At 43.8% G+C, this 17,098-nt stretch overlaps 1 protein-coding gene across 2 annotated transcripts in view; it reads left to right on the forward strand.

Annotated features, from left to right (window-relative positions):
- Positions 1-17,098, forward strand: part of PPM1H (protein phosphatase, Mg2+/Mn2+ dependent 1H) — a 254,361-nt gene that overhangs the window by 148,528 nt on the left and 88,735 nt on the right. For both annotated transcript variants that reach the window (XM_087869003.1, XM_045789684.2), the window contains exon 5: positions 10,643-10,727. In XM_087869003.1, coding sequence (XP_087725129.1) covers positions 10,643-10,727 — 85 coding nt within the window. The remainder of the gene's footprint in view (positions 1-10,642; positions 10,728-17,098) is intronic.

The following is a 17,098-nucleotide window of genomic DNA, read 5'->3' on the forward strand; positions in this document are numbered from 1 at the left end:
CCACCCAGGTGCCCCTACTAAACGTCTTTTGCACATAAACTCATCTAATCTGGAGAGAGTGGTATTGACCCATTTTTCAAATGGGGAAAATCAAGTAACAGAGGAGCTGATTTTCCCAGCATAGCTAGTTCACAGCTTGAACTAGACTTTGGACTCCAAGCCCCGGTTACTTTCCACCACACTTCGACTGGCTCCCAAAACCTAACTGATGGTTATGTTCAGTGAATGAGAGATGAGCTTCCCAAGCCTTTGTTGTATAAGGAACTGGCGTGGGGTAACTATGAGTAGGTAGAACTAGGGAGGCCTACAGGGAAGGCATCCGGCCTCTGTCCTAACCACGGGCCACAAGCAGGCCCACCTGCCCTTCGAGGTGAAGTCATGCAGCTTCATTTTGAGCAGGGGCTGTGGCAACAAGGATGTCCTGTTTGCTTACCCAGTGTCGGTTGCAAGACCTTCTCAATGCATTGCACAGTCTAGAATGGATTGTTCATGGATCCGACTCTGCCCTTACAGAGCAGATGTAGTTCCTGATTTATAGCGCATCATAAAGAAAAACAGTGAAGGATGCCTCAGGACTCTTGGCAGCCGACTGTACACCCAGCTCCCTCGTGTCCTTTTGAATTCCGGGGGTGGAGACTCATGGGCTTCGATCAGTGCATATTGTGAAGATCTGAAAACTCTTTTCCCGTTTCCAACCATAGAATCTTACTGATTTGATTTAAATAGAATTTCCTCTTGTTTGTTTTATTCTGAGCATGAAGAACTGGTCACCCACCATTCTATGAATAAAACCATTTCAAATTGTGTGAAGGGAGAGTGTGATCGAATCATTCCTCATTCTTTCCTTCAGGCTGAAATACCACAGTTGCTTTAATTTCCTTCAAAGCATCTATTTTCCACCCCCTTGACTTGTTTTTATTTCTCTCCTTCGGATTCTGTTCGTTTGCTCCATTGCTTTGCCTTTTTAAAGTGAAGAGGTCAGAATTGGACACAACTCTAACCTTGGTATGACTATTGCAGAGCATTAGTAAAGGCTGCCTGCCCTACCTGCCTTGGCACACGAACCCTAAGCTGTTGTAGTCATCATTGATTTTTAAAAAAGGAAGGGGGAGCCATCCTACTCCAAAAATGACTATAGTAGAGAAAAAAATAAATTCCTTCCGTTGCGTCACCCAGTCTAGCTATTTGATATAGGGAGGAAAATGTGCCCGTTTTGGGGCTTGAGAAATGTTTGTATACATTTGTGCTGGGGGGCTGTGCATTGCTGTGGATTATCGTATTGACCCTTCACTTGAGAAGAACCAGATATATACCCTCTGATGCAAATGGAAAATGACCTTTAAGTGTTCCATGTGTGCAATGACATCTAAGCATACAGGCAGAACTTTCCAGCAAAGTGCTTTTAAAACTGTGTAAAATGAGAAATGACTGTGGGATTTTCAGAAGTAAATTTAGTTTGAACTCTGTGGTACTTGAAGAGAAAATTTTAAAACCCAGCATTGGCAATGGAAAATGGTGCAGCCACTTTGGAAAACCAATTGGCAGCTCCTCAGAAAATTAAACAGAGTTACCGTGTGACTCAGCAGTTCCACTCCTAGGCGTATAGCCAAGAGAATTAAAAGCATAATCACACAAAAACTTGTAAATGAACGTTCATAGCAGTGTTAATTACAATAGCCAGAGTGGAAACAACCCAAATGTCCATCAACTGATGAATGGGTAAACAAAAGGTGGTATATCTATACAGTGGAATATTCATTTAGCCATAAAAAGGAATAAAATACTGTTGCGTGCTACAACAAGGATGACCCTTGTAAACGTTATGTTAAATGAAAGAAACTGGGCACAAAAGGCTGTATGTTATATGATCTCATTTATATGATATATCCAGAAAAGGCTGTATGTTATATGATCTCATTTATATGATATATCCAGAAAAGGCTGTATGTTATATGATCTCATTATATGATATATCCAGAAAAGGCTGTATGTTATATGATCTCATTTATATGATATATCCAGAAAAGGCTGTATGTTATATGATCTCATTTATATGATATATCCAGAAAAGGCTGTATGTTATATGATCTCATTATATGATATATCCAGAAAAGGCTGTATGTTATATGATCTCATTTATATGATATATCCAGAAAAGGCTGTATGTTATATGATCTCAGTTATATGATATATCCAGAAAAGGCTGTATGTTATATGATCTCATTATATGATATATCCAGAAAAGGCTGTATGTTATATGATCTCATTATATGATATATCCAGAAAAGGCTGTATGTTATATGATCTCATTATATGATATATCCAGAAAAGGCTGTATTGTTATATGATCTCATTTATGTGATATATCCAGAAAAGGCTGTATGTTATATGATCTCATTATATGATATATCCAGAATAGGCAAATCCATAGAAACAAAGTAGGTCTGTGGTTGCCAGGAATGAGGGAAGGTGGGGGAATGGGGAGTGACTGCTAATGGGTACTGGTAGGGTGAGGGGTTCTTTCTGAAGTGATAAAAATGTTCTGGAATTATATAGTAGTGATGGTTGGACAACCTTGTGAATTTACTAAAAACCACTGAATTGCACACTTTTTAATTGGATGAACTTTATGAAGTGTGGATTATAGTATGTATGTATGTATTTATGATTTGGAGAGGGAGAGGGAGAAGCAGGCTCCCTGCTAAGCAGGGAGTATAGTTTTTTGGTTTTTTTTTTTTTTTTAAGTAGAACAAATAACCCCACTGTTCATTTATAGATGGACCCCTTGTCATTTTTTTTTTAAAGAAATAATGACGTCAAAAAGTTTTCTTTAATGACTCTGAGGCTTTTACTTTGGGAAATGTTGTGCTGGTGCGTTGGGTTTCATGAACGTTGCTGGTAAAGCAAGATGTTTGTAGAAAGTGGCAGAATTATGACATTGAGAAATTATTCTGGGTGGTAGGAATACAGACTGGGCTGGTTGTAAGAAAACCAAGGAACATCCGATTCAGTTATTGCTCTACAAATGGTCACTTATTTGTGCTGCTACTTAAAGATCAGTGGTTTTTTCCTCCTGACCATTTCTCTGAATATTTTTGCTGGGAAACTCCACTGTGTGCTTGAGGCTCTGTTAAATGAATCATCGTATTTGCAAACTTTTTCTTCAGTATCCATTCTGAAAACGGAATGACTAGAAACACACCCAAACTAATTCCAGGCTCGTGGGATTATTTTTTCCCTTCAGCTATTTTCTGGCACCTCTAATTAGCCTCGACAGCCTGGCTGTCCTCTGACGGTGGTCACCCCTGCTTGTTCCATCAGCTGCCCTGCTTTCTTTTCCGTCGACACATTTCTAATATCTTTGAAGGAGACAGACGCTTCTGCTGCACCCGAACAGGACTCACAAGGTCTGATGCTTTTTGACAAAATGGATGCCTCCTCCCTGTACTTTGGAATTGATATACACTGTCAGAAAGGGTTTTCCGAATGGTTTCTCTTTGTCACCTTGTATCAGATTTTCTCCTCCATTCTGGAAATGTGCAGTTTAATGTTGCGTTTCGAATCACTTTCAGCTGAAAAAGTGTGTAATGGAATCAGGGCATCTCATGAATACTCTTAACAGTGTGGAAGATGCCTTTTGTTTGCAGCTCTGCGTTCCAAGGGGACTGGTGACAACAGTGAAATTACATTGGGGGGCTTGCTCGATAATGGGCTCCTTGTCCCTTATGATTTAATAGATGCACTAAGGGTGACATCTCCCAGCCTCGCACTTCGGTATTGGTTTATATTTATTAGAATCTAAATTGTGGTGATTGCCACCTCCTGAGGAGAAAAGCAGTCACTGTACCAGTTTGTCCCTATTTCTCTACCCCACATACCTGAGGCTTATTTTCAGAATCGTTTAAATTTAGACTTGAAAGACGCCTGAGAAACGATCTGGTCCTATCTCCCCTTTTTCTAGGCAAGGACACCAAGACCCAGAGCCACAGACGGGCATGAGGTGGGGCTGGCACCTACAAATTCTGATTCCCAGGCCAGTTCCATTTCTGCCATAACGTGTGTCCTCAGGACCACAGGTAGTGCACACGCACGTGCATCCCTCCAATGCCATGGACTGTCAGAGCTGGGAGAGGGTTCGGCAGTTAGCCATCACCCCACAGTATTGGTTAGTTCGTGCTCTGGTTTCACATTATCACCCCTGGGTCAACTGTCAGAACTTACAACAACCCAGAGAGGGCAGATAGTGCAGAACCTTCCTCCTGCATATTCGTGTGTCATACATTTATGCATACTTAATGACACACGTGGCTGGGTTCCATGCTGCCGGGCTGGCTGACCTCTTAACAATGAGAGATTGGAATGAAGTTCTGTGTTGTTGTGACTCTTTCAAACATGAGCCTCAAAGCACTTTCTTTGGTGGCTGGCTGTCCCCATGCCTCAGACAAAAGAAGAAATCCAGGGATGGCAGGACGAGGCAACTTAGTTTCAATTCTGACTTTAGGAGTGAGCTTGATCCCTCACTTTTGTTTTGCTTGGGAGACTTTTCATACCTCTTACTCCATGGAAACTGGACTGCTGGACACCATGACCTGCTTTTTACGTGCAGGAGCCCAGAGATTTTGTATTTCTTTTCCATTTCTGCTCTATAGAGTGTGCCGTGTTAAACTTGGAGAGGTGTGTGTGTGTGTACATGCTTGTGTACTTACATAGGGGTACATATATGTATACATGTATGAAGTCTGTATTTATAAATACAAATTTATATGTGTATATCCATTTTTCCCACTCTTTGTGCCACTTGGAGAAAGCCTTCTATTGAAGCTGACAATTACATACATACTAGTTGTCCTCATACCATGTCTATATGGCATCTATTTGCAAAGTCATGTGACTGGGAACTTGAGGATTTTGTTTGGTTTTGAGGCAAAGGATTTACCTTGAGGCGGCGGAGGGGCTGCGAGGCCATCTGCCTGGGCACGTGCCTGGCGGAGCGTGCGTGTCTAGGCTTCCTGAGGGTTACAGAAAGGGAGTGCTGACAAAAGTCTTCCTGCATTTGCCCTGTGATTCTCCAAGTGTCATTTTTAAATGACATTTTAAAATGTCTTACAACAGGGGCGCCTGGGTGGCACAGCGGTTAAGCGTCTGCCTTCGGCTCAGGGCGTGATCCCGGCGTAATGGGATCGAGCCCCACGTCAGGCTCCTCCGCTATGAGCCTGCTTCTTCCTCTCCCACTCCCCCTGCTTGTGTTCCCTCTCTCGCTGGCTGTCTGTATCTCTGTCAAATAAATAAATAAAATCTTTAAAAAAATAAAATAAAATGTCTTACAACAAAGACATTTTGAGGCTTAACCAGTTCTTACTTTCATAACAAAATCCAGCCACTGGTTTCTCAGTTAGCGGCTCCTGACAGCTATGGGATCCCTCTGCCATCACACCTGAACTCTGACTGATGACCTCTGACGTGTGATTGGGCCACTGGGTAGAGTCTGTGGTCTAGTGCTTGGGGCACACAGGGTTTACAAAGACTGGTAGTGGAACAGAGATGAATCTGCACTCAGTAGGACTTTAGGTCTTCTGTGAATATTTGGCCAACTCTGGGCAAACAGAAGGGACATACGTTCCTGGTAGCAGTCAAATAACAAAAAGATATATGAGGAAAAATTAACTCTCCCACTTCTGTACCTTTTTCCCTGCTCAATCAAACGTATTTTTATCCAGTCAAGCAGCCAGGTGTCACGGTGGTCCAATGAAGGCAATGAGCCAGACGGTAGCAGTCAGCCTTTATTCACTTCCTGTGATCCTGCAGGCAAGAGGCAATGAAAAAGAAAAGTGCCAGCCCCCCAGGGTTCCGTTTTCCCCACTGAAGGGCACCTGGGCTGGCGAGGGTCAGTTGGCATGGAACACAGACAGGAGGGAATCTTCTCACTGCTGAGGAGCTCTGGACAAAAGGCCTCTGTCTTTTAAACCAGGGGATGGTGCAGTGCGGGGAGGAGGTGAGACGGGGAAGGATTCTAAGTGGAAAAGTACTGAGTGAGAATGGAGAAAAGTGCTGGAGCCAGGATTCCCATGGAGCTGCCGGGGCTGGGAAGGCAGATTTGCTCATAAATGTGGCTGGTGGGGAAGGGGGAGGCTCTCTGCGGAGACTGCAGTGCACTGGCTGGGGACCCAGTTTGGTGGGGGTCTGCCTGGTAACTGCCGGGGTGGCTTCTGAAGGAGCACACCGGGTTTTGGCCTCGGATCAGAGTCCTCATATATGGGGGTATCTGTGTGTAGTTTTTGTTTTACAAAAGTGGGCTTAAACCACATATTACTCTGAAACTTGCTTTTCTCACTTAACAGTACATCATGGATCCCTCCAGGTCACAGAATGTACTTAACTCTTTTTTTTTTTTTTTTTGACTGTATAATAATATCTTCTGGATTATAAACTAATCCATTCAGTATTTCCCCTTTTGACAGACAGTGAGGCTATTTCCAGTCTTTGCTGCAACAAATATGTCAAGTATGAATTCTTGTCTGTATATCCTACGTACTGAGTCTTCTATTTTTTTAAGATATAGTCCCTTAAGTAGGATAACTGACCCATCGACTGCGTCATTATAATAGATTGAAAGGTATAACCGTTTACATTCCCATTAATTATGAGAATGGCTTTTTCCTCTCACCCTATGAGAACTACTACCCCTTAATTTTTTCAGCAAACGTTTGCCAATCTGATGAGCAAAAGTTATATGTTATTTTTACTTTAATTTGCATTTTCCTGGACTAGTGAGATCGAGCGTCTCTTCATGTGTTTATTGAACATTTGCATTTTCCCTTCTGTCAGTTGCCTGATCATATCTTTTACCCCTTTTTTTCCCTTTGCTTGTTTGTCAGATGCCTCTTGGAGAGTGTCAAGCCTGCTCTGAGGTGGGATTGCACAGGAGTTGGTGTGATCCCCTTAACAGAAGTTGTAGAATCAAGTGAATATTTGAAACGAGCATCTTCTTTGACCCCTTATTTTTCTCTTGACTAACTTGGGGAACAAAAAAATTGGTCTTTTTTACTCCAAATTGTGACATTAGAGGATAGAAGTGGCAAGGTTTTCCAGAAATTATTCTCTTGAACTCAAAATTCTCATCAATTAGCAATAAACTGCTTTTATCCTCTCATGTAGCTAATGTTTGGGGAGGGTGGGAGAACGTTTAAAAAACTGTTAATGTCTTTGCTTTCCCTTTTCTTCTCCCATCCTTGCAGTGGACTCCTAAGAACACATTAGATCTACCCTTCACCATATCACAAATAAGGCTCCATCTATTATGCTGGACAAGAAATGAAAGCGTGTGGATTTCAGTTTCAGTCTCTGTGAATGAAAGGCTGGTGTTAACTTTGGGGATTATGCTTAGAAACCACCCCTCTGTATGGTAGGAGATACCAGGTAGGAAGTGGTTGCCAGTTGATTAAATTACCCAACCCTAGGAACCTCCTCACTGAATCTTTGGCCAGTCTCTGGGTAAGGAAATGGAATGTCATCCAAAATCTGACCATAGTCCTATCTATACATCCAGATCTGAGGGTCCAGAAGAAAGGCCAGGGCAGATGCCTCATTCTCCTTGATGCTTACTGCTGCCACAGCTTTTCTTTGGGTTTTGTCTTAAATAGTTTTCCTTAGGAAAAACAGCTCATAAAATAATGAAGTAGAAGATATGAAGTATCCAAGAATCCTATGATGACAGAATGTAGCTTTAAAGCAGTTCTCCAGTTTATTGGTTGTTTAGTGCAAGATTTGTCAGCCTTCACACACACGCTATTCCCTTTGAAACCCATTCCCTCTCACTGCCCTGCTCCAGATTGGAGCCCAGGACTCTGACACATTGATCCCGAGATCAGAGGGATGAAAGAGTGAAAGATCAAAAGGAAGCCAGGAAGCACATAGGAGGAGACATCATGATTTAGGGACTGGAAAGTCTGACTGCCAACCATGCTGTCATCTTTAATCCATGGGTATCTCATAAAGGAAGAACTTGGTAGTTCAAACAGAAATGAAGAATGTTCTGCACATAGATGGATTTGATATAAAGATCTATTAAAGAAAGTAATTAAGCTAGAGTTAGCCCAGCAGTGAGTATGGGAATTGAAGGCTGATACCTCACTGTGTGTGAATTTGAGATTTAAGAAACAGAGTAAACGTAGTGGTGGCTGCTCCCTTGGCTGTGTTCCCTCCCTCCTGCTCCCCAAGGACAAGGGTTCTGCCTCATTTGCCTTCATCTCTCAAGTCACTTTTTTAGTGGCAGCCTAGCCAGAATGGCATCTTTTTATGTTCATTGTCTTTTTGTAAAACCAATGAAAAGGCATATGGATGTTTAAAGGTCCAGACTGTATACAGTTAGACAATTAGAGACAATAATGTTGTTACTAGGAAAAGCTTTCTTCAACGCCTTGGCTCTGGGTACATCTGCCGACCCACCCAAGTGTAGCTCACTCGCTCTTCATCCACATAGTCATTAACCCCTCAGCAGTCACTGTGTCTGTCACAGGCCAGGCATTGTGTGCTGGATGGAGATTGAGAGGCAAGGACTCAGGCTCTGGCCAGAAAATGTGCTCAGGTAGTTAGAGAAGCCATGGGAGCAGCCGTCGTGCTGAGGATTGGGAAGGCTGTGGCATACACACCACAGTACCCCAGAGAAGGGGCCTCGGAGGTAAAGCAGGAAGGCAAGAGAAGGCATTCTCCTGGGCTGACGGACTCTCGAGAGGAGTAGCTGGTCCAGAGGAAGGGAAGGAAGTACAGCCCCTAAATGTCGATTATTATCTCAGTAGGGGAGAAAAGAAAACAGGCCCTGACAGGTGGGTTTTGGATTAGGAGAGTATCAGTGTTTGTTCTGTTTTGTTTGATTGTAAACGGAAAGTGTTCTGAGCATAGGTTTGAACTGTGGGCCTTTGGGCAGAGAGCCGTAGGAAAGAGAGGTTGAGGCTACAGGGAGGGAGTAACTTATGGAGGGAAGGCCCGCCGTGGGAAGTGATGGTTGGACTCACCCTGGTCAGGAAGAGAAGAGAACAGGATAGCAGAGGGAGCAGGTACCTTTCTAGGTGAAGCCCCTCTTGGCTCTGAAGTCAACCCCACTTTACTTGTGCACGTGAGCGTCTGCTGCCTCTGTCTTATTGCCTCGAATTCAAGGTAAAAACATCTCCTGAGTTCTCTCAACTGTTCTCGTATTCAACAAATAGTTATGGGGCTCCTGCTGTGTGGCAGGCTAAGCACTTGGAATATAAGAGCAAACTAAGAGGACAAGGCTGCTGACCTCGCACGTAGGTCCTATAAGAGTAGCTTGCTTCCGTGGCCTGATGGCGTTGGAGCGAGGAGCGTTGGCTCCTCCCCGCACACCCTCCTCCGTGGTCTCTGACACTGTCTTCTGTCCTCTCTACCTTCCTCCCCTGACTCATTATCTTTTACTTCCTTCCCAGATAGCCAACTTTCCTAGTTGGAGCCTGGAAGCTGGAATTCAGGGACCATGTAGAAAAGGGGAAGAAAAAGAGTGAAAACTAGCTCTAAGCAAAATTTTGAAATAGAAGGTTGCCTTTGGAATTTATTGCCTAATGACTTTTGACCTTATTCCCTGGTTCTCAGGGCCCTTCGTGCTACTTTGAGATTAGGCTCTAACCTCGACCTTCCTTTCAAGCTCTCCAAGTCTCTCCATCCTCTATCAAACCCCTACTCCCTCATTCGGGGAGTTAGTCTTAGTTGATGAATTAGGACAGAGACCATTTGAATGAACGCACCAATTTGTGAATGGTGGATATCACCTTTCTTGGGAGGGGGGGTTGCATTTCATAAGTGACTCTGGATTTATAAGAAGGAACTTTTAATTTGTCCTATTTTTGCCATCATAATAAAAGAAACAATACAAATATTACATCTTCTTCCCAGTCCGCTCCCCTGAAATTTCCCATTTTCTCATAGCTCCCACTGGTTTTCTTTTAGACCCCTTTTCGCAGCTGCACGAACCATAATTTAGATGCTCGTTACCCACATGTGGCTAACCATATTAGATTACACAGATTAAAATATTTCTGTTATCACAGAAAGTTCTATTGGAGAGCACTAGTCTAGAGTAAGCCTCAATTTCCATCATTCTATTGATCCATTTATCCACTGAGCATCTATTATGTGCCAAGTGGGATGGTTGGTGCTGGCCCACCACCTAGGGGCAGTTCCAGCTGGCAGAAAAAGTTAACGTAAGCTAACCAGAATGTCATGTTCTTCGGGTAAAGATACCTGTAATATGGTGAGGGATTCACAGTTGGTAGCAGTGAACGTTGCCATGCAGGTTAGAGGAAAATGTGTCCCTTGGGCATTTCACATGTGTTCTTTTTTTTTTTTTTTTTAAGATTCTATTTATTTATTGAGAGGGAGAGAGAGTGTACAAGTGCGTGCAAGTGGGGAGGAGAGGGAGAATCTCAGGCGGACTCTGTGCGGAGCCTAACATGCGGCTCATTCTCACAACCCTGAGATCACAACCTGAACCGAAATCGAGTCGGACGCTTAACCGACTGAGCCACCCAGGCGCCCGTCGCGCGTGCTCTGAGCCAAGCCGTGGAGTTATCACAGAATTGAGGTACTGAGGAGGTTGGCTACTGACGATACATTTTTTTTTTGACTGTTTCAGGGCCATAATCATCAGAAATGGAGAGATCATCCCCATGTCTTCAGAATTTACCCCCGAGACCGAGCGCCAGCGACTTCAGTACCTGGTAAGAGTCCTGCCGGCTTGGCGCAGTGCTGTGGCATCCGGGATGGTGCCGCAGCTGTGTTGGAGGAACGTGTTGCTATTGACATGGGAGCAGGCCCACGGCAGTCAAACGACATATGGTATTAACTCCCCCCCCACACACCTTCTGGATCACACATCCTGGCTCCATGTGTGACGACACACTCCACCTCCGTGAATTTATTATTGTGGCTGTTTCTCTCCCATCTGTAACCAATCGAAGACGTGATGCGCTCTGTTTCTCTTAATGGGTTGGTAGGTACAATATGAAATGGGGTGTTGGATCACACAGACACCTCTCTTCCTAGGCCCGCTACTCACTTGAACTCAAAATGGGGGCTCAGTCATGAGGAGGAAGGCAGCCCCAAGATCCTGCTGATACCCTACTGCTTCACACAGATGATACGAAGTCTCGAGGGCCCTTTGGGAAAGATGCGGGCGTCAGAAAATCTGCTTCCGTCCTGAAAATAAGTTCTCCGTGTAGATCACCCTCTTTGGAGTGAAAATTATGAGTGGGCTCTAGGGGGCTATTTGGTTTTTCAGATCTTGAGCATTTTTGCTTCACCTCGAGATTTGATTTTTCTGGAAAAGAGAAGGTACTTCCTGTCCTCAAATTCCAGGGCTAGGGCATTTGGCTTCCAGTCTCAGTTCAGTGACAGTGGCAGTCATGCGAGGTTACTTTGGGCATCTTTGGGGACTGACGGCATGAATAGTAGTTCTGTGGATGAAATATTTTCTTGCCAAGTGGCTTTCTTTTTAGACAACACGGCTAAAGTAGTGATCCTCTGCTCTTAGGAGAAAGTTGATCCAGGCTACTCAAAAAGGACTTTGCTCACGTCTTTGAATTTTGGCGTGTGTGAACAGTCCGGGTTTGATTAGTTTGGCCGATTTATAAAGTGGCTATGCACTTTCCCTCAATTCCCTTGTCTATTTAGTTTGCTTTACTCAATATCTAAGCTCAGTTACTCTGGTACATAATGACAGCAGGAATCCAAACCCAATGTAAAAACATTTCTTCGCTCTTTTACCAGCTGTTGCTCTCTAACCTTTGTTGTTTTTTTCAAGCAAATAAACTTGTAGCCGCTCTGGGAAGCCCAGGCTTTAGAGCTCTCATTCTCTTTGGCAGTCTAGGCAGGGGGACGGGGTCCTGCAGCAGCCGCAGAAGATCCTCATTCCCGTCCCAGCTCTGTGACTTGCGGGCTGGGTAACTTTGTGCAAGTCTCTTAACCTTTCCAGACCTCGGTTTGTTACTTACACGGTGGGACGCTAGACTAGGGGGTCACAAGGGACCTTCAGGCTGTGAGGTCCTTCCAAGTAGAGTTCATAACAGCTGCCCTCCTTGTCACCTGTCTGGCTTTCTCCAATCCATCTTCCACGAAGCCACCTAAGTGATCTGATCGTGGGCTGTGTCACTCCCCGTACAGAATGCAGACCGTGCCCAGCAGACCCAGAATTAGGGTCACCGTCCACCTCTCCTGCACCGTTTCTCTGCTGCCCCTGCTGACACCATCACACATCTCAGGCTGTAGGCAGAGAACCACTTTCCATTTCTGGGCCACACCTTGATCTCCCTGACCTGCATGCCTTTGGACATATGCTCTGCTGCGTGGCCCTTCCCCTGCCCTCTGCCAGGGAGACTGCTCATCGTGCTTTGAGACCCCAGCATACATGTCACGTCCTCTAGGAAGCATCCCCTGCCTCTCCCAGCGGCGGGTGTCAGTCCTCCATGCTCGCGCTGTGGAAGTGCGCCGTAGAAGCCTGTAGCATGGCTCTGAGCCGATGCTATTGTATTGCTGGTTACCTTCTCTCTTTCCCCTTCCCGACTGAGTCCTGGAGGGCAGGCTCCTTGCCTTAGTCATTTGTGTTGTACCCAGCACGGAGGAGATACTGAATCGCGATTTGTTGACTAAATGAAAGAGAGAACCAATATTTGTATGCCATCTGATCATTACCACACAGTACTCTCCGCCCCGCCTTCCCCTGAAACCTGTCACAGCTCTTTGCCTTCCCATGCCTCCGCTACACCCTGTCTTCATCACCTCCTTGCCCTTTCATGAAAACCGTGTCCTGTTTTCCTGCTCAAGCCAGTGGGGAACAGCAGGTTGACTTTTTTGTTCTGAAATAGTTTCATATTTTCATGTTACAAGAATGGTACAGAGAGTTCAAAATGTTAACTTTTAAGGAGGGGTGGAAATGCTGACATTTATCAGATTCCTAAATACTGGTGGTCTGTTTTTCAAGGGTTGCAATGAGATGTGTGTTTCTTCTGATCTCAGCTTTGTCACGTAACGGCGTCTGTGATTTCAACAAGGCTCTTCACTGATGCCCAGCTTCATCACCAGTAACAGACATAGAAAGCCTTAGAAGACAGGTATAAAGATTAAGTGAAAACTACATGCAGAAGTATTTTGTGCACAGAGTACTCATTTGATTATTGTTTGATGAATCAGTCTTGCCACGACAAATCCTACTGGCCTGCAAACCACAATGATTCTTTTTCCTTATTTTTAATTTAGGAATCACTCCTTATGTTCCTAAGATTAATGTGTATTTTTGTGTCACTCTTAAACAATCAGTGTGTGCACTCTTACCCACGAGTGTACTCTGAGCCCAGTAGCCACTCTGAGCCTGATTGCTGAATTTCTAAAAGTAAGAAACTGTCCCCATCCTTTTTAATCCTTACTCCTAAATCATATGCATTTCTCTGGTTTATAATTATTCTCCCCAGACAACAGGAGTGTAAATGACCAGAACATGAAATATCCTGGTTATCCAACTTCCCATTCTGTCAGGAGTCTAGAAATGTATGCTTTGAAATGAACAAATCTGTAATAATAGTCACATAATCTATGATGCAAATCTTTGTGGTGAAGTTTTTTTTTTTTTGAGTGAAGTTTTGAGAGAATTAGGGGATCTATAGTGTAAAATAATCTTGTGGTGAAGCCTTTGTGGTAAAGTATTTGAGAGAATTAGGAGGTTTATTGCATAGAGTGTTAAAAAAAATCAATTATGAGAGGAAAACAGTAGCGTGATGACTTCTCTCAGCCCAGCCCAGGCAAGAGCTATGCGATCCCAAGTCCCTCACACCATCTCTCTGAATCTCTTCTAAGTGAAATGTGTAGGAGACCTCCCTTGAGATATTCACCGTAGGTTCTGAAATCAAAATGAAGAGTAATCCCGTGGTAATATAAAACACAGTATATATCTCATGAGTTTAAGTGCATCCAGTCCTACCAGTTCATTTTTTGTGGAAGACCGATTCGCTTGAACTGATTATGAAACACTTCAGTGCAATGGGGATCGTAGTATCCTTTACATGATCTAAACGAGTTAATACATCACTGGAAAGTTAACAATGTACTCCTTATTCTTAGGTCAAATTAAATTTTCTCTTTATGATGTGTGAAGAAACATTTATGGTAGAAGCATTAAAACCTCTAGGTCCCCAGAGACTTGACTTGAGCTTGTGTCTGCAGTTTGACATGTAGACATGGTTAATGGTTTTCTTGGAGGTGGGGAAGATTCAGAGCCCATTGTACGTGAACCGTTTTGATCCACATCGAAGAGGAATGTTCTTGGTATGCACAGTCTGGACGTTTGGGGATTACAGTACTGGAAGCAGATTACAAGATGGCGGATGTGGCAGGCATGTTAATTTTGTTTGGTCTTGCATCCTGACCTCGGGAGGGCCCTTCGTGCCGCTCTCCCGTAATGTGAACTTTGTTCCACAGATTCTTGGGCAGGGTGATTAATCAAGCAGGCTGGAGGGTTTGACGTGTTCACACGGAATGTGGCAGGTGTGATGAAGGGGTCAGGGGCTGTGAACTTGTGCCCCAGCAGCCAGGGAGAGCTGCTGGCCTGCAGTCATGCGTAAGCCTTGCTCTTCTGTCGCTGTGCCTTTTTTTTTTTTTTTTAATGTTTCCAGGATGATTGAAATAAAATATTTAAGGAGGTCCACCAAGCTAAACGGAATGTTTGGATGGAGTCAGGGTGCAGATAGGAGGGAAAGCAGTCTGGTTATGGTTGTGTCTCAGCGGAATTTACTGCTTTGATGCCATGGCCTCCAGGAAACCACCCCCACCTTTGCTTCAGGTGACAGCCAGAAATGGATCTCCCTCAGGGGGACCTCTGTAGCCCCGAGGTGTGAGAGTGATGGCTTCCCCTCCGTTCTGCCTAGACATATTTATAAACTCTGATTTGATTACATGAAGATGTGCTGGTATCATCAAACCTTCAAATAATGCACTTCTGTCCTTGCAGATAATCCAAGTCTGCAGCTGTTTTTCATCAAGGGCAACGTACAGAAGAGATGAAAGTGGGTTTCAAATACACATTTGATACGTACAAGTGCAACATTATCTGCGGTGATTTCTTGCGGTGTCCTTGGAACTACCCCCAGCCTTCACTGCCGAGTCTGATTCTGTTTGCATGCTGTTTCCCTGGTGCTGGGTTTGGAAAGGTTTCAAGTGGACGGTGCTGGTGCTGTGCCTCTTGGCTTTTTGGGATTTTTCATGCTTAAGAGTGATCTCCTGAAAAGTATATTCCTTAATTCTGAACCTGCTTTTTTAAAACAGGATACTGTGATTTGGAAGGGTCGAGTGTGCTAGTGAGTAAAAGTGACTGACCCACCAGCCCCATGTCCCATTTAGTCTTGAGAGCAGGTTTAGCCCGGGAGGCCTTTAGTCACAGGGCGGCAACTTCACCACCACTCTGCTTTGCTTGATGACTGAGTCATGGAAAAATCCGCTCCAATCCCACCTCTCCCCGCCCCCCTTAACCCTTTCTTGCAAAACTGCGTGTGAGTTTCAGAATTTCTAATTAAAAAATGGCAGGTAAAAAATGGTTGGCCTTTTTCATATTGACTGTAGGTTCGATTGATCACACAGGTGTCACAGAGAAACCAGATTTTTAGAGCACAAAAATGGCACTGCCCAGAGTTTTAGAGGCAGAGCTTATATTTGGCTGCTCTGGGAACACTGCTTGGCTTCTGGAAAGACTCTGAAGACATTACCCTTATAAGTGAACCTCACCACTTCCAGAGCCTTGATTTTTTTTTTTTAAGATTTTATTTGTTTATTTGAGAGAGAGAGAGAGAAAGCACAAGCAGGAGGAGGGGCAGAGGGAGAAGCAGACCCCCTGCTGAGCACAGAGCCTGATGCAGGACTCAATCCCAGGACCCTGGGATCATGACCTCAGCCAAAGGCAGATGCTTAACCGACTGAGCCACCCAGGTGCTCACAGAGCCTTGGTTTTGAAAATGAATGTAAGTGGATGTTTTGTTTATTCCAGGTTGGGAGGAGTCAGAGGCTTGGTGTTGAGGTATTCTAAACCTGCTGTGCAGACCTAAGAAAATGAATTCCACACGGCTAAATGAAATCACCACGAGAATGTATCCTTAACTTCTTAAAAAAGCTCGCTCTTTCTGCACAGTTGCTACGCACACAGAATCCTTAGACTCTCTAAAACCCCTGTCCCTTGCAGCATTCTAAAGAAAAAGTTGGGCACATAAAGCCAGAGCCAGCTGTCCATAGGGCCCCTTAAAAATTGATCTGAGTGGAAAGAAGCAAGATAGTGTCGTGCATCCTTTAAAGGTGTTAAAGTTAAATATGTTGTGAAAGAGGTAGATAGCATTCACTGAGGCTTACCGGGACAAAAGTTAGCTGTGTATAAACAGTTTTCTCTGTTCCAGTTGCTTCATCAGTGAAATCGGGTAATTACAGGATCCTCCCATGATTGGTACGAGGACTAATGAGTTAATATTTATAATGTGCTTACAACTGGGCCTGGATCAGACACAAAATAAAATCTCTTCGTTTCACATCTAACTGCAGATGAAGAACTTCTGTATGGCCGTCCTGCCATTGGGACTATTTCTATGGCCTTTTATAAAATTTATAAATTGCATTTGCATATGCAAAGGGATTGAGGATATGCAGGCACATTCTTTTTGCTGACATGAGTTGTTCTCTCTTCAAATGAATTCCTTTCCCAGATTTTTACTTGGGAGGAAAAAAGCATTAAGCATATGAATATGGAAACTTTATATGTTTTATGTAAATGAATACTTTTTACCCCTTATTCTATACATTAAACTGTTGTAGAGTTGACAAATCTAGGCAATTTTGTTTAATATGTCCATTTGCATACCAGTTTCCATGTGGCTCCTTTATCGTAAGCTATAAATTTTACAATTTTAGAGTTATTTTAGGGGCATGCTTTTCTCTGGTTGATCAGTACAGTCCCATGTAGAAATTTAAATGTGAATCTTTCTTGACATCCATGTAGCCAGACAGAATTTTATCAATATTCAATTTTATAATGACATATATACATAAGCTTGGTTCTTGTTACTTT

Source organism: Ursus americanus, chromosome 17 (assembly GCF_024610735.1).
Source record: "Ursus americanus isolate L20-20 chromosome 17, mUrsAme1.1.p, whole genome shotgun sequence".
In the NCBI taxonomy this organism is placed as follows: domain Eukaryota; kingdom Metazoa; phylum Chordata; class Mammalia; order Carnivora; family Ursidae; genus Ursus; species Ursus americanus.